The 17739-nt window shown below is 46.5% G+C and overlaps 1 protein-coding gene across 2 annotated transcripts; it reads right to left on the bottom strand.

The window, feature by feature from the left end:
- Nucleotides 1–440: 440 nt before the first annotated feature.
- On the bottom strand, nt 441–16433 carry ABHD14A (abhydrolase domain containing 14A). 2 transcript variants are annotated; one of them, XM_088662188.1, is made up of 5 exons: nt 16264–16433; nt 8317–8593; nt 6465–6580; nt 4202–4437; nt 441–1687 (listed from the first exon to the last, which is right to left on the bottom strand). In XM_088662188.1, the coding sequence occupies exons 2-5, from the start codon at nt 8586–8588 to the stop codon at nt 1505–1507; spliced, it is 807 nt and encodes a 268-aa protein (XP_088518314.1). In that variant the 5' UTR covers nt 8589–8593; nt 16264–16433; the 3' UTR covers nt 441–1504. The 2 variants fall into 2 exon arrangements, with proteins under 2 accessions (XP_088518314.1, XP_034961978.1); XM_035106087.3 differs by lacking the exon at nt 16264–16433 and adding an exon at nt 14420–15389.
- Between the last annotated feature and the right edge of the window lie 1306 nt (nt 16434–17739).

Genomic DNA, 17739 nt, shown 5'->3' with positions numbered 1-17739 from the left:
TCCTTTGTAGTAGGTGCTTTGAAGTCTTTGGCAACAGCAAGGCCTCTTAGTCTTAATTTGGAAAAGTCTTCAGAGGTTGAGCATCCTCTGAGTTGGAGGGGGAGGGATCCTGTTATCAGCTAAGAATAGATCAAGCTACATTTGCTCACATGGATGAGCAGAGAGTAAGCTCACCCCAACAAACAGGAATGTATAGGGGGAATTTCCATCTTCTATGACAGGCATCCCCAAACTGAGGCCCTCCAGATATTTGGGCCTACAACTCCCATGATCCCTAGCTAACAGGACCAGTGGTCAGGGATGATGGGAATTGTAGTCCAAAACATCTGGAGGGCCGAAGTTTGGGGGTGCCTGTTCTTTGACAACTAGCAAATAAGCAAGGCTTTCCTGCTCCACCCAGTCTCTACCTAGCATGTGCATGTAGACATACACCCAACAAGATCTGTACAAATTATTTATTGACCCTTAGCCGTTGTGCAACACTAAAAAAAAAAAGGAGCACCCCTAAACAGCTTATGACACCAAATAGAAGCAATCAGCCACAACCCTAACATATGGGCTACATTCCCTGAAAACCTTGTAGCATCATTTCCCCTCTATCCTGCACCTCCTCTTTCTTGGGTGATCATCTATGTAACACTAACAAAGCAAAATCACCCACAACCAGCCAACTTGTTACAGCCGGGTTTCCAAGGCATCACAATTATCACCAAAAGTTAAATGGAACAGACATTTAAACATAGTGCTTTTTCCAAAGAAACAAAAAGAAGAGAAAAGAAAAGAAAAAGAATTCCCCCCCAAGTCCCTCAAAGGCCTCCTGGCCAATTTCATATATATTAGTGTTTGCTGTGGTTTGTTCCTGTTCAGATCTTCCAAACAAGGACACACACTCCCTTCATCTTATTGGGGTGCCACAATTCAGCACGGCAGCCCACTTAGTTGCCTTCCACTGATGGGCAAGTTTGAGGAGACCCCCTCCAAGAAAGAGGAGAGCAGTAAAGCAACATACACGTAGAAAACACTCAATCCTTAAAACAGGAGTGTACACACCAGTTGAAGTAGTCAGCTGATGATGGAGAAGTGCGGCCTCGATGTAACATGGGCCGCTTGTGCTCCTGAAAGAAGAAACTGTTGCTGAAGTTGCATCATTGTCCAGAGGGATCAGTTCTTAAAAATGGGGCAAGAGGCTGACAGTGATGTGCAGATCAAGTTCTCCAGGCACAGTCACAACAAATAGCTTGAAAACGGTGTCACTCTGCTCCATATAGCCTCGTTCCAATATTTCTGCAGGATTCAGACAGTCAAGCCTGGAGCAGTCGTAACAAAAGCAGCCTCAAGAGCAAGCAGGCAGAAGCAATTCCCTGTCCACGGTCAGCAAGTCCTACAGCCCTTTAAATATTGACAAACAGATTCAAACACACAGCACCCCAGGGACATGGCAAAGGTTCAGTCTTAGTTCTTTCCCAGGAAGAGATCGGCAGGGCAGATATACAGAGTACCACAATCACTTCAGCTCACCGAGGAAGCTCAGGAGTGCTTTGTGGAACTCCTGAGGCTTATCAAGGTAACAGGCATGGCCAGCTCCAATGAGCATGACAACTCTGGATTTGGGAATCTGTTGAAGGCTCTGAAGAGACTGAGTACCCAAGCCAGTATCACGCTCTCCATAGATAATCAACGTTGGAATCTAGAGAGATCAAAACATTAACACGTCAGTAATGTTCCAATGGGCCTGGTGGAAGTGAGCATGGGAAGTACAATCCCTGGAGCACTGTGGATGAAGAAATCCCATACTTTTATGTATGGGCACTTGTGGGCACTTCTTTGAAAGCTCTGCTGGAAATGTATTTGTAACATTCCCGGGCTTCCTTTCCAGCCAAAGCAAGTGCTCAAGATGACATATAAAAGCACACATAAATCAGAACATTAAAGAGCAACAGATTGAAAACTACTATAAGGCTATGCACCCTTATAATATAGGTACATTTTAGCTGACAGTGAAAAGGTTAAAGGGGCCGATCATCATCTTGGTAGCAAGTTTGAGATTGGGATTTACAACTGCAGGTGTACTATTCCCCCTCGATTCTAACCTTACAATAATAATAATAATAATAATAATAATAATAATAATAATAATAATTGTATTATTTATACCCCGTCCATCTGACTGGGTTTCCATAAAGCAGCACCTCATACAATATTTAGATATGGAAAGGCAATACACACACACACACACACACACACACACACACACACACACGAATGACAGCCACAGTGTTTGGTGTACTACGGTCCTATATGGTCAGCTACATACCATGCTATACACATCATCTGGACCAGGCATCCCCAAACTTCGGCCCTCCAGATGTTTTGGACTACAATTCCCATCATCCCTGACCACTGGTCCTGTTAGCTAGGGATCATGGGAGTTGTAGGCCAAAACATCTCGAGGGCTGCAGTTTGGGGATGTCTGATCTGGACTAACACAATGGCCAAGCAATTGGCCACAGGGCTTATTTCCACCAGCTTCTTTCTTTTGTGGTTATGAAGCCAGGGCGATTGCTATGCCTGGCAATGCTCAGCATCACTTCACTTTTGCAAAGCTCCACATCTCCTTCCTAATTATGCATTTCAATGTACACCAAATAAATCTGATTCAACAAGTGTGCCTGTTGCCAAGATGCAAAGAAGAAAGTCTACCTAGAGACCTTCGGGCAGAAGAGGATGTTGGGAACCAAGTATCTCCCAAAGGAATACATTATTACAAACTTGCATGACTGCACGCTCACGTGAGGAGCGACTTGTTTTGCAAAAGGCTTTATTTGTAACTGACTAAAGGGACTAAATGTACAAAACATGTTGGCACAGAAGAAAGATGTAAAAACGTAGCAAATGAGGTGCCCTCTAGATGCTGTGGACGACATCTCCCATAAGCCCCAGTCAGCACGGCCAGTGGTCAGGAATGTTCTCTGCAACACCTGATTGGCACCACAGTGGCTGCCTCTTGCTGTAAGCAGTAGTTAGGCCAGTGCAACTGAATGAAGAACCCTGTTCTCATTGTAATCTGGGTGGAGTCTTGTGCACCTTCCGCTCTGCAGAAGCGTCGCACCCAGAATCAGGCGGATGAAACAAGAGAGCATGCATTTCCATACCTAGTGTAAGGGGGAGGGATTATAGAGAACCCCCCCCTCTCATCAGGAGCAGCCCGTCTCCAAGCAGTCATGAAAGCGCGGGGTCTGAAGGGGTGAGTCAGGAGACGGAGAAGGAGTGCCAGGGTTCTGGCAGCATTGGAGAGCCCCTGCGCCACAGGCAGGAAGAGAGAGAGGCGGGAAGGGTGGACAGGGAGAAGGCAGACCGTAGACCCTTCCCCCCCCCCGACACCAGTATTGAGGAGGAGGAGAAAGGGGAGGAGATTCACTGTCCCGAGGCTTTTATGTTGGTCAAAGTCGCGAAAAGGGGCAGTGCCGGATTCTGATATGGAATGAGAAGACATGAAACCGACAGCTCACTACACTGTAAATAACGTGCACCAATAAAGACTTTTGAAAGACAAGTATGTGGAAGGTCGTTACTCAGGAGTAGTCTGAACAACCCTGACACCTAGAGAAACTGTTTCCATATCCAGAAGAGTTAATACTAAGGCAGCAAAAGGCAGAGACAGGATGGAATGGTGGGAAAGATGCAGGACCCAGGAACAGAGACAAGAGGCTGTATTAAACTTTTACTCAGAGTAGAACCTTTAAAAATAATAGTCTTAAGCATTGATTTCAATGGGTCTACTCTGAGTAAAAAATGGTTAACTAAAACCCAAGGAAGCAGAAAAGCCTGGAAGCTGTTCAAAGTTACTGAACTCTGTGTTATTTTCCTGAAATTTCTTATCCTTAATCCAGTATGTATTCCATCCCCCCCAAAAAGTCAAGCAGGCCTAAAGCTTCCTTCTAAACAATGAAGGCCAACTTCCCTGGGATGCCAGATGTTATGCCAAATTCTGTACCTGTTGTGTGTGCATATTATTGGTTTTACACAGGCTCCCTTCAAAGCATGAGAGATGCACTTGTGAACAAAGACTAGGCTGACACTCACTTTTTCCGCTCCACCGCTAGAATCGTATGCTAAGACTTGCCCCCATGATATCTTTATCAAATGAGCTCCAGGTCACAACATTAGAAGGGTCACCATGACACAGCTCCCTCTCTCTTACCTTGACCTGCTGATACTGCTGAGTAGTGAAGTCCTTGGTGCCCACAGGTGCAATGGGCACAAAGCCCTTCAGCTGCTCCCCACTACCCAGAAGGAATGGGATAGAATAGCGACCACTCATGGAAGAACTTATCAAAACAGGCTGCTGGATTCCCAACTCCTTGAAGACTTGCTGCAGGAAAGCAACACGGCCTTGTGCTGTCTCAACAGCGCTGGAGCTTGGGGACTCCCCATAGCCTGTTGAGAAACAGAAGGAACTGGGGTAATTAGACAGCCAGGACACACGCAGGCAACAATCAACGTGCGCTGGTGGAAAATCATGAGACTGATTCCAACTACTAACTTTACCAACGGATCCCCATTGCCCAAAGTGAAGAAAACTATGCCCTGCACAAGCTCAGGCCACTGTCGTCACTTTGTTAAGCACACAGATCTAGGTTCTTTCCTCAATAGGATGGTTTTCCTCTGTCCAATCCTGTGGACAATCAGGGTCTTAGGAAGGTTGCAGAGACAGAGCTAATTGATCTTTGTCAGTGGTGGTTTCTTTAGTTACTTAGTGATTAAGAGGGTGAGCCATGAGCCAAGCGCCTCCCATTTCAAATCAACCAAGTAATCTATAAGGTGGTCTCCTGCAAGTCACAGCCTCTCCCTATTATGGGAGCAATATTATTGAGTTACCTTACAGTAGGAATTACCAACATATTTGATTCCTTCTCTCAAAAATGTAGTGATTATGAATGCTAAGCATCATTGCCATTTAAAGAACCTGCACCAGCATAAGTGTGGGAGAAATCATTCCACTAGCACTGAGGTTGGCTGCAAAATGCAGAGCTGAGTTTAGCTCATATGAAACAAAGACTCAAGGAAGCTGAACATTCAAGGAGAGTTAACTACATGGCTTTGCTGCTAAACCAACTAATTTTCAACCTGAACTTACTAGCAATTACTTCTCCCTTGGAGAAGATGCAGCGATCTGTCTAAAAGCACCTTCAACTCATAAGTCACTGCTTGCTGCTAATTAGCAGCCACCTTATGCTCTAATGGAAGCCAAACTTATCTAGGCTAGTGCTGTCACATCTCCAAGGCAATGAGTAACTATGACAAAGAATCCCAGAGCAGGGACCAAGCATTGCCCTCTAGTGAACAGTGTTGCCTGAAAGAGGAATACAGTGGTACCTCGGTTTACAAACACAATTGGTTCCGGAAGGCCGTACTTCACCTGAAGCGTACTTCACCTGAAGTGAACTTTCCCATTGAAAGTAATGGAAAGTGGATTAATCCGTTCTATACAGGTCCGCGGAGTACTTAAACTGAAAATACTCAAACCGAGGCGTACTTAAACCGAGGTATGACAGTATATCCAAGAAAGATGGGCAGTGCTGTTTTCCCATGTCTCACTCGTCACAGACTTCACAGCACCCTGAAATGATGGGAGCTGTAGTCCAAAAGCATCTAGGGTCCTAAGATCAAAGAACACTGAAAGCATCATTGGAATCTGGTGGCCTCATGGAAGGTCTCATTTGCCAGCCAGCAGTATAACTGGCTTATTCATGGCCATTGGGCTAAGCTGTCTGGGAATGATGTGAGGTACAGTCTAACACAGGCACCCCCAAACTTCAGCCCTACAGATGTTTTGGACTACAATTCCCATCATCCCATGGTCCTCTTGGCTAGGGATCATGGGAGTTGCAGGCCAAAACATCTGGAGGGCCGCAGTTTGGGGATGCCTGGTTTAACAGCTGGGGAACTCAAGAAAACTTCCTGACTTTGTACAGTACTTCAGTCACTTTTCCCCCAATGTGATTGATGGGAGAGTGATTTTGGCAGATCCTTTATTTCTGTGGCATTCATGTTGTCAAGGAGTTAAGGATCCCTTAACCTGAGGCGCGCTTTTGCTAATGAGGCCTCCTGCTGCCGCTGTGCCGCCAGCGCACAATTTCCGTTCTCATCCTGGGGCAAAGTTCGCAACCCGAGGTACTACTTCCGGGTTAGCAGAGTTTGTAATCTGAAGCGTTTGCAACCCGAGGTACCACTGTACTACCTCTCCCCTAACACCCACACACGCCAAACCTTTACCCCTGCCCCAGTTATGTGGGAGTAGTTCAGTGAGCACAGTAAGTGGTGCTTTTTCTTATACCTTTGCTCACTGTCAACTAAAGTGCCAGTGATGAAGTTAGATACACACATTTTTATGTTATTTCTCCCTGAAGAACTGCAAGAGCACATAAAGCTCCAACACGGGTAAGTCTGCAGCTTATTCTCACCAGGCAAATCAATGGCTATTGCACGGTATCCATTCTCAGAAAGTAAAGCTAGTGTCCCCAATTCTTCCCATGTCTTTGAATTGAAGGACTGACCATGCAGGAAGATCACTGCCAACCTAGAAAAGAAAACACGGTGTATAGTCTATTTGCAAATGAAGAAACAAACAACAAATATAGAAGTAATGATAGCCTGGATGGGGGTGGGAAAGCAGTACAGATTTTCTGAAGGGGAGGGTATATACAGACTCCAGCACTTGTGAGCTGCACACAACCTAGAATTAAATGTAATAAATGAGGAAGAGAGTTCACACAGTAACATAGGACTGCAGCAAAGGATATACACATATTTAAGATACAGTGGCATAGTAAACAGTACTCAGGTTCTCCAACACAGAAAAATGAAAGTAAAATATTTTATAGGTGTGGGTGTTGCAGATCGTCACCATAGATGTCACCAGCGCTCACCAATAAGAACTCATGCCAAAGAACGTGAGAAATTATCACATTATATGACTAACAGCAAGGATTTTGTTAGTGAAATATTGGAAACAGAAAGAATTTCCTCATCTGAGGTAATAGTTTACAAAACGTTGGGAACTGGCAGCTTTACATAAAATTATCTAGATGCTTTGGGTCTGACAAGGGAAAAAGAAAATAGATTTCAGCAAGAATGGGGAATGCTTAAAGAATTTTGGAGAATCAGACAGAGGGGCATAGGATTACCGTAGTTATAATTCTTTTGCAATTCTGTGAGAATATATGAATGCAATTATCTTTCAACAAAGAATGATAATTATATAAAAAGGGATTATTTAATACCATTTCCCTGCCATTATATGAAATTAATGAATACATGCTGGCTCCTTTTTCCTTTTCTCTCTCTCTTTTTTTTTATTTGCTGAAATAATATTCTGGATTATAATAGTAAGTATTGTTAACATTTGCAATTACTATCTGGATGTCTGTTCTCACTTCAATTAAAACTTTGTTCACACACAAATATGAGAGAGAGAGAGAGAGAGAGAGAGAATATCTATCTAGCTATCATCCTCTCTCTCTCTCTCTCTCTCTCTCTCTCTCTCTCTATCATCCTCTCTCTCTCTCTCTCTCTCTCTCTCTCTCTCTCTCTCTCTCTCTCTCTCTCTCTCTCTCTCTCTCGTGCTGAAATATTGTGCGTGACAGCTGGGAAAATGAGATTCTTTACAACAAATGTGCTAGCTGAGGAAAAAAGGTGCTTGGATCTTCTGCAATAACATAGCAGGACTTGCACAATAAAGCTATCACCTGAAAAGTCCAATAGGTTAGCACAACAAACATAGGAGGAAAACTTCAGCATCAGCAAGACTCAGCAGGCTATTGCTATCTTGAACATTTCTGCACTTTGCCGGAAAGAAACAAAAAGATCTGTGAAACAGCTGATCCAGAGGTAAAGTCTAGATCTGGATACTTCACCATCGTAATAATGCAGTCATCTTTTGGCACCTCTGAGTGGAAAAGTAACTGAAAAGCCAAAATGTATTTATTCTCTCAAGTGCTGAAGGATCATTTTTAGCAGCAGAAGTGCAGCTACCAGGATAGTTTTAATTCAAAGTTGCTTTGGATAACAGCTATCTTGGTTTAGTCAACAAGCACTTGCATATTTGCAGAGGCACAGAATGCTGGATCAAAGGAAGAACAATTTGTCAAAATTTGTTTTGTCTCTAGTAGTCTGATTATTGCATGAGGACACACTACTAGAATCATAACCTAAGCTGATGTAGTTACAAACTGTCAGTATGGACAGGCTGCCATTATTTATTTAAGGTGACAAGGGCCATTACAGTCAGAGTTTTTTTTGGGGGGGGTACCTTACCTTTCAGTGAAGGGTGGCCCATCTTTCTGTACCTGTACAGCTTCTCTAAAGAAAACAGAGGGATTTTGCAGGACTGTCCCTGTCAAGATGCTGACGTTGCCCGTGCCTTGACCCTTATTCATTTCTTCCTCCATAGCCCGTGGCTTGGGGACGTCTACCGAGGATGTAAATCTCTCATGCTGGATTGCCGGGAGCAACAGGTAGAGGACGAAGGTGACAAGGACTCCTAGGACCAGCAGCCCCAGCCTGTTGCGGATCAAAGTCATAGTCATCTTTTCTGAAAGAGTTTTGAGACAGAGAGAAAGGGAGAAAACCACTAGGATCAGAGAATTTGATCACGGGGAAGGACACAGGTGAACTCTATGCAGCAAATCAAATTGCAGGGTTACAATGGGGAAAGGCACAGGAAAAATTAAGGAGGCTGTGTCCAGAGTAGCCTCTCTGTAGGGCATGTGGCCTTCTCTGCAACAGCATCCATACTCTAAATAAATAAATAAATAATAATAAAACGATCCTACTGGCTAGTGGTGCTTTGATCTGGGTTCAGTGTGGGAACCCGTATATCCCCAAAACCTCTTCTGATTTTGTACCACAGAAACCTAGTCCTTTTGCTGAGAGGTTCAGAGAACCCAAGATGCCCCAACTCATATTCCTCAACATTAGCTACTTCATGTTTGTCCCTGCATCAGTGATATTCTCCAAGTCTTTACAATACCTGCTGGAGATGGGTAGGCTGAGGCCAAAAGTAGCAATAGCCCAAGCAGCTTAGGAACAATGAAGTTCTACTAATGCTTCAGCCTGCTTCTACACATTCTCAGCACATCCTCCAGGAAGAGCTCTGCTGCTGGGGTCCCATTTGCTGCAGTGGCCAACTAGATGCCACTGGTAAGCCCACAACCTGGGCATGAGCACAATGGCACTCCCTCACTGTTTGCCCTGGAACTCAGAAGGGCTGCCCCTATGATTTTACACCAGGCAAAGAAAAAAGGTGGGCTGGCATGGGCTACAAGGGCCACACTTTTAATGGGCCCCAACCAAGAGCTCTGCACTCGTGCTCCTCACCTAAGAGGGCACGGTAAACCACTGCCTGCTTGCTCACCCCGTGGCAGATGAGCACACAGTAATAATGAAAAGTAGTACAGCAGCAGCTTGAAACAATGAAAAGTTTGGGCCCGTGCTAAGAGGCAGGAGACTAATGATAACTTGACTGAGAGCTCTGCAAAACCTGCAACTGGCACTGACAACCTGCCATTAATAAAGAGAATGTATATTGCACCATGCCTCTTCCCCAACACAGTGGTCAGGGTCTGTCTAGAAGGCTGGCCTATTGTGTTTTTATGAGCCACACAGCTGACAAAAATTCAGAAATGCGTTCTACTGGATTTCTATGCTAATGAATGCAGAAATTCAGCAGCGTCTCACACAGTTATCAATGCACAGGAGATCTGTTAGGGAAAAGGTGACAACTCAATCTTCTTTTCTCTCTCCCCATTTGCAACCTACCATTCACATACCCATCCAGAGGGAGCCTGTTAGGTGTCCCTCTGTTGCCTCTTCCCAATACCTTTCCTTTTCCAAGTCCCCCCAGGTTTTTTTCAAAATTTATTTTGCTGACTCACAACACACATGTTCAACAAGCATAATGCAATAATGTAACAAATAATACAAACTTTGCAGCCAAATGCAATAGCTGGTATCTTTAAACGGACTCTCATTCGTTGGTTTGTTTATCACTAGTCTGTTATTCCCACAGGAAACATGTTCCCATAGGAAACAAAGTTATCCTTATGCTTCTCCTTATAGCGCCTAAGGCTGTACACCATCATCCTAAACTCTTAGGATTCCAGTAGACATTGAAAAGGCTCGTTTTTTTTCAATAAACCCATCGCCTCTTAAATCTCCCTTTCCTTAATTCTAATGATAATAGCTAATTCAACCATAAACTATATCCTACACTCTTAGGAGCCTTTTCTCCAGGGAAGGCAAACTGATATTTGTTCTATTTAGTAGTTACAGCTAATATTGCACCTGTCAGTGAGTGAACCATCATATCAATATTCTCTGGTAAAACAGCATTTAAATATTATTATTACATGCTATTACCAATGGGCAATGAAATAGGTGCAGGAATCTAACATTTGGTGGGCCCTCAGTTCCCCAGCCCTGGTCAAGAGGTCCTGTGCAGCTCACTCAACAGTGGGCAGGGAGGGGGGGGATTCCTATTCCCATGAGCCCCAGCCAGAATGACCAACAGTCACGGATGACAAAAACTGCAGTAACATTTCGTGAGCAGAACACACCTTGATAAGAGGGAGGCAAAAGAGGGAAGGGACCCCAGATTCCAAAGATGTTTCAAAATGTGCTGCTGATTTTCAGCAACTGGTATTCAGAAGCAGTACGGCCTCAAACTGTGGAGGCACAGCAGAGTCACCATAGAAAGTAGCCATTGCTAGACTTCTCCGTGAATTTGTCTAATCCTCTTTCAAAGCCACCCAAGTTGGTGGCCACCACCACTGCTGTAGTTATGCACTGCATGAAGAAGTGCTTTCTTGTATATATCCTGAATATTTCAATCAATATCCAGCTTCACTGGATCTCCACAAGTTCTAGTGTTATGAGAAAGGGAGGAAAACTTTTCTCTATCCACTTTTTCCATGCTATCCATACTTTTATAAACTTCTATAACGCCACCTCTTACTAGCCTTTTCTCTCTAAACTAAAGAGTCCCAAACGCTGCAACCTTTCTTCACAGGGCAGTTGCTCCATCCTCCTGATGCCCTTTTCTGAACCTTTTCTAACTCCACAGTATATACGGTATATATTTTTAGGGTGACTAAAACTGTGCACAGTATTCCAAATGCAGTTGCTCCATAGATTTGTTAACAGCAATAAGAAACAAGCAGTTTATTTCAATAGCTTTCCTAATGCTCCCTAGCATGGAATTTGCTTTTTTTCCACTGCTGCTGCACACTGGGTCTACATCTTCATCAAGCTATCTACTTTGACCCCAATGTCTCATTATAAGTCCATCACTGCCAGTACATACCCCATGATAGTTTATGTGAAGATTTATTGCCCCTCCCCCGACATACATCACTTTACACTTGTTTACAATGAATTGCACTCACCATTTCACAACCCATACGCTCAGTTTGGAGGGATCCTTTAGGAGCACAGTCTCTCTTTAACAACCATGAACAATTTGGTATCATTAGCAAATTTGGCCACCACTGCACACGTCTAACTCTAGACCAGTATATTCCTGCGTATAAGAGTACTTTTTAACCCAGGAAAATCTTCTCAAAAGTCGGGAGTCGTCTTATATGCCGGGTCGTTTTATTAAAACGGCAAGTATAACCCAAACTCTATATTTTAACTGGAAAAGTTGGGGGTCGTCTTATATGCCCAGTCGTCTTATATGCCGGAATATACAGTAATGTCTGCTCTAGCCAGGGATTTAGAGGACCACATCAGACCCCATTCACACATACACAACCAGGCCCAAAAGACTCTAGACCAGGGGTGTCAAACTCAAATTCATCGGGGGCCGCATCAGCAGTTTGGTCACCCTCAAAGGGCCGGTTGTATCTGTAGGACTATGTGTCCACTCTTTATTATCATAAATTATTGTCACTGCATTCAATTATTACTGTTTTTTTGTAATAATGTAAGTAATAACTAGCATAGTCAGAATAATGGCAAGTAGATATTCAAATGTACAATTATTGTACAATTTATTGAAAAATGATTTTTGGTAACTGCACTGGGTGGTGGAGGCTTGCTAGGGTTTCATGCAGGAGCTTTGCAGAGCTACTGGTACCTGGAGATGCTGGGGTCCTTCTGCATGCAGGACAGATGTTCTGCCAGTGAGCCACCACCCTTCACCAAAGGGACTGGCTGAGGTTGACTCACTGGAGCTGTTCTCCTGGTTCCAGGGTTTAAGGGCCAGAAGTATAAAGCAGCATCCTATGTTTCTGAGGAGAGGGAGGGGAGGGGAGGGAGGAAGGAAGGAAGAAAAGAGGGAGTGGGAGGGAGAGAGGAAGGAAGGAAAGAGGGGAGAGAAAGAAGAGTAGGAAATAAGGAAGGGAATAAAGAAGGAAAGAAAAAGAATGAGGGAGAGAAGACAGAGATAAAGAAGGAAGGAGAGGGAAAGAAAGAATAAGAATGAGGGAGAGGAAGAAAGATGGGAAGGACGGAAGGAAGGAAGGAAGGAAGGAAGGAAGGAAGGAAGGAAGAAAAGAGGGAGCAGGAGGGAGAGAGGAAGGAAAGAGGGGAGAGAAAGAAGAGTAGGAAAGAAGGAAGGGAATAAAGAAGGAAAGAAAAAGAAAGAGGGAGAGAAGACAGAGATAAAGAAGGAAGGAAGGAGAGGGAAAGAATGAATAAGAACGAGAGAGAGGAAGAAAGAAAGGGAAGGGGGGGTCGCTGCCTTGACTCAGCGCCAGAAAAGAGCGCGAAGGGACCCAGGGGCAAAAAGCATTTCCCGTGCAGCGTGAGGCAGCAGGTGTCCGTTTTAGGAGACGTGCGTAAAGCCTCAGAGTTGCACATTCGTGAGGCTGAGCTGCTGCTGAGCTCATGTTCCCGGCAGCGCCGTACGGAGAGTCCCGAGCCTTTGGGACGCAGCAGTGCTCTGTAGCACTTTGAATCCGAATCCTCCTCCACACGGCGCTGCTGGGTGCTTTGTCTGTGCTTCAGCAGCAGCAGCAGCCGTTTCCAGGCGCCGAGCCGTGGCAGGAGGAGGATGATTCAAAGTGCTACAGAGCACTGCTGCGTCGCAGAGGCTCAGGACTCTCCGTGCGGTGCTGCTGAGCGCTGACCCGGCAAGCTGCCTCCTCCTTCTCCTGCTGTGGCGCCGACAAACAGAAAAGAAGCGCCGACAAACAGCTGGGGCCCGGGGGGGTAGAAAGGCGGCCGGAGCAGCGCTGCGTGGAGCGCCCCGAGCCACAGCAGGAGGAGGAGGAGGAGGCAGCTTGCCTGGTCAGCGCCCGGCAGCGCCGCACGGAGAGTCTCAAGCCTCTGCGACGCAGCAGTGCTCTGTAGCACTTTGAATCCTCCTCCTCCTGCCATGCGGCGCTGCTGGGTGCTTTGTCTGTGCTTCAGCAGCAGCAGCAGCCGTTTCCAGGCGCCGAGCCATGGCAGGAGGAGGAGGAGGATTCAAAGTGCTACAGAGCACTGCTGGGTCGCAGAGGCTCGGGACTCTCAGTACGGCGCTGCTGGGCGCTGACCCAGCAAGCTGCCTCCTCCTTCTCCTGCTGTGGCTCAGGGCGCTCCACGCAGCGCTGCTCCGGCCGCCTTTCTACCCCCCCCCCGGCCCAAGCTGTTTGTCGGCACTTTGTCGGCACGGCGCTTCAGCAGCAAGGTCCCGCTGCTGGGTCCCGCTGGCTGGGGCGCTCGGCGGGCCACATGACAAGGTCTGGCGGGCCGGATTTGGCCCCCGGGCCTTGTGTTTGACACCCGTGCTCTAGACAGAGAGGTCTAACTAGGCAAATCCTTAACACCAAGAAGCTTAAAGGAAGGCAACAAAGATAACCACCCAGAAACACACCAGCTCTGTTCTGATGTTTAACCTCTTCGTATGTAAAAGAAAATGCAAGGAGAAGTTGAAAGGGACCACAAGGGTCATCTAGTCCAGCCCCCTGCAATGCAGGAATCTTTTGCCCAACGTGGAATGGCCTGAGCAGACACTTATTCTCCTGGCCAGTTACTGCATGTCCTGACACAAGTCAGCTGGCCTAGTACAGAAGGCAAGACACCCTTTTGAATTATTTCCCTTCCCAATTTGTGGAAGATGATCATGCACAGGTAAAGATTGTTGCCTTTAGAGGGAGAAACACCCGCTTCTACTTATCAAGCAGAGGTAAAGGAATAAACAACTTTCACAGAAGCTATCCCAAGGTATTGCATATCTCACAAGGCTTGCGGTGATGGTAAATCTTAGCTAGTTTCCAGTTACTAACTACTTTTTACTCAAAATAAAAAAGGGACAGAGGTAGCCAAAACAAAGCTGCACACTAGTGTGAAATTCACAATCGTAAGAAAGAAGGGCCATAGCTTCTTGGCTCAGGTTTCCATTTATCCTTATTCACCATAACCTTTCACCGGCTACCTTGTTGGATTTTATCCAGCAGCTGGGCTGCAGATTTGCTGTCCTTGAAGATGTAGGTTTTCCCCTGGTGCACCACCTTTAACTTTGCAGGGCTCAAGACATAAGCCCGAGCTCCTGCCTTCAAGAACTTTTGCTTGAGTGCAACGAAATGCTTCCGCCTGGCGTACGTGGCAGGGCTGAGGTCAGGAAAGAAGGATACCTTGTGTCCACTGAACTTTGTTGTCTGGGAAGCCCGCGGTGCGTTCAGTATCCTCTCCCGATGGCGTACATCTGAGAGAGTTATTAGCACTGTACTGCCTCTACCTTCGTGGGCATGCTTTGCTGGGAGACGGTATGCACTTTCAATGCAGATGGGAACCTCTTTCCCATTTAAATCCAAGGCAGCTGGCATCAGATTTTCTAGGTACGGAATGAGGTTGACATCTCCTACAGCTGCTGGGACACCAGTGACCCTTAAGTTCCGAGCTCGCACTCTGTTCTCTAGGCTCTCCAGCCTGCGGTCGGCCACCAGGCGCCCCACCGCCAGTTCCCTCATCAGAGTGGAGTGTTTGACGACACAGCTTTGCGTGGACACCACCTTTGTTTCCAGAACTTCTACCCGACGGTCCGTCTCTTCCAGGTGCTTCTCCAGTCTGGCCAGTCCAGCCGAGAGAGAAGTCAGGGCTTGGCTTAAAGCATCCCGCTCAGATATTATCTGCTCCAACAGCTCTTGTATCGAATTTGCCACAGACGGAGAGATGTGCACCCAATGGATTCTTCCGCCGTCTTTCGGGAGCATATCACTACTATCTCTTGGGTGCCTCTGAGCCTCAGCCATTTATCAATTCCCCCTCAGCAAAGAGGAAGCATTAACACCCTCAAGAAGAAGCAGAGACCATTCCTGCCGGGACAAGCAAACAGCTTCCCACTGCTCCTGCCTGGTTAAGTATAGCAAGACACACCCTTGTTTACAAGCCTTTTTTTTTAAAAAAAAAAACCTCCCACTTGCATACACATCTTCCCTTTTTCCCCTCCTCCAACTCCTTCAGTGACACCAAAAGGAGCCTAAAACAGGCACCTCTGATGAGGAAACCCTGACTGGGCACTTTGCTGAACGCAGAGAGATGCAAAACTGAGTTGTCAGTTGTTATGGCAATCATATTATTATATACGTGCCAACATCCACATCCCGGAACCCCCACATGTTCTACTCAGCAAACTAGTCTCCCATGTAGTTGCAGCCACAGGTGCTCATAGATTTAAAAAGGTTAAAAGGAAACAAAACCAGGGAGCCCCCAAATGTCACCTGCTCCATCCTTCTTTTGGAAAACTCCCTCAGAGATAACAAATACGTATACATTTTCAATGGTCGTGGGGGCCTGGTCAAAATCCCAAGAAACTAAATATGTGTAGCAGACTTGGGGGAGGGAGAGCGTTCTTTGCCATGGAGGAGTGTGTGTTTTTGCCGTTTAAGGAGAAGGCGCTGCAGAGTTAAAACGAAAAGGAATAAAAAATTCCTGAAGTAGACAAAGAAGGGTTAGCAACAACCGAGCTCTGCTTCTCGCCTCCTTCGATGCAATACCTTGCAGAGGGGAGGCGGGAGTGTCTCTTAGCTAACTCTGACCCCCACATCTTTCTCCCCCACCCCCACCTGGCGGGTCTGGCCGGCTGGTCTCCCCCACGTCCGAGCTCCCCAACGCCTACAGGGAGCGCGCACCCCTCCCCCCCAGCCAACGACGCCGCGTCCAGGCCGCGCGCATCTCCAGCCCCTGCTTTGCAGGCAGCTAGCGCGCGAGCCCGGCCAGCGCTGCACTCCCCCGCCCCCCCCCCGCCCAGAGGGCAGCCCGGCCGGCCCGTGACGGTACCTCCACTTTGCAGCCTCCGCGGCAGCTGCGTCCTGCCTCTTCCCCCGCCCCCTGCGACACACTTCGACCCGGCTGGCTCGGAGCGAATGGCGCCACGGCGAAGCCTCCCCGCCCCGCTTCTACGGGGCCTAGCAGAAGCAGCCGACGGCTTGCTTGCCTTGACCTCCTCCTCCAGGCGGAAGGCTCCACCTAGCGGCGGGAGGAGGGACGCAGAAGGCGTGGTCGGGGCCGGGTCAGCTGCGGAGGGAGGGAGGGAGATCCCCTGCTTATGCATATTCATATTAGGAATTAGGAAGAGTGAGTGTGTGTGTGTGTACCCCACAGTAGCTTTGGGCTGTGCCAAATCATGCATCCAAACCTCCAAGGGAGTGTCCCCCCCCCACCAGCCCAAATCTGCCTTGGGTGCAAAGACACTGTCAAATGTGACTGATCATTAATTGCACTTATTCCTTAGTACTTTTCTTTTTGCAAAAAATAAAAGCGACTTACAACCCGAGGTCCAGTTGTGGTGGTGGGGTTGAAGATCTGCTATTATTTCTGTAGCAGGGTGCCTGCAACCAGCATCAGCACACCAGACAATGAGCAAGAAAGGGGTGCTTTTTAGCTTCTTAACAATTGAGAAGCTAATCAGAGTGAAAGGAGGTGAATTGGCCAGTGAGGATTGGCTCTTAGGGTCATTCTGAAGAAGGCGTGCAGGAATAACACCAAGGAGGGGCAGTTCTGTGGGCTCCAAAGCTCAGCATTTAAGAACCCTGGAATTATAAGGTGCTTCAGTTTCTGGAGAATGGTGTGCAAGCTCTGTTAACTTGCAATGGGACGTCAAGAAAAAACAGCTTACATCACCCAGAAAGACGACACCGGAGCACTCAAAATCACTTGCCCATGCATTGTTAAATTATTATTGTATAATTGAAGAGATAGAAGCATAATGAGAAAACCTTTAGCATTTAAAGTTCATGTACAGTAACAGAATATACTAGACAAGCCACCAACCTTTTCAGTCCTTCCTCTGCCCATGCTGTTCCCTTATTTCAACTTAAATATTGCAGAGCCACCATTTCTGACTGCATTCCCTTTCAAACATTCTGATGTGTGTTCCGATATCTGCCAAGCTTTTCCATGGATCCAGTTACAAATTACACTCGCGTGAAAAAGTGTACTGTATTGTTTTCTCACAGTATTGTATTCTCACATTTCAACCCTTTTGCAGCAAATCACATGCATTATACATGTGACATTATACTTTAAGTGGTTTGTATGGAAAGCCCATGTGAGAACAACCAAGTTCCTAGACTCTGTAGTTTCAGAGAAAAGCTTGGAAATTATGCTGAAGCATATTGTAAGAAAAACACGGGGGCCTAATTTGAATGGTAGAATTATTTGGTATCTGGGCAGGGCTTGTGTGTTATGCTCTGAATCAGCCTCTCCTTACAGTGTGAGCTCAGTTCTGTTCAGTTTAGAGGGACCAACTGCATC

Source organism: Zootoca vivipara, chromosome 2 (assembly GCF_965207765.1).
Source record: "Zootoca vivipara chromosome 2, rZooViv2.hap1.1, whole genome shotgun sequence".
NCBI classification, from domain to species: domain Eukaryota; kingdom Metazoa; phylum Chordata; class Lepidosauria; order Squamata; family Lacertidae; genus Zootoca; species Zootoca vivipara.
The sequence above is the reverse complement of the archived record's forward strand: the minus strand, read 5'-3'. Positions and strand labels throughout refer to the sequence as shown.

Coding starts and splice junctions, on each gene's coding strand:
- ABHD14A (XM_035106087.3), bottom strand. CDS start 15,236: ATGGCTGAGGCTCAGAGGCACCCAAGAGATAGTAGTGATATGCTCCCG. Junction 6,581..8,316: donor GGGCCACCCTTCACTGAAAG/GTAAGGTACCCC, acceptor TTTCTTTTCTAG/GTTGGCAGTGATCTTCCTGC. Junction 1,688..4,201: donor AGCAGTATCAGCAGGTCAAG/GTAAGAGAGAGG, acceptor TGATCTCTCTAG/ATTCCAACGTTGATTATCTA.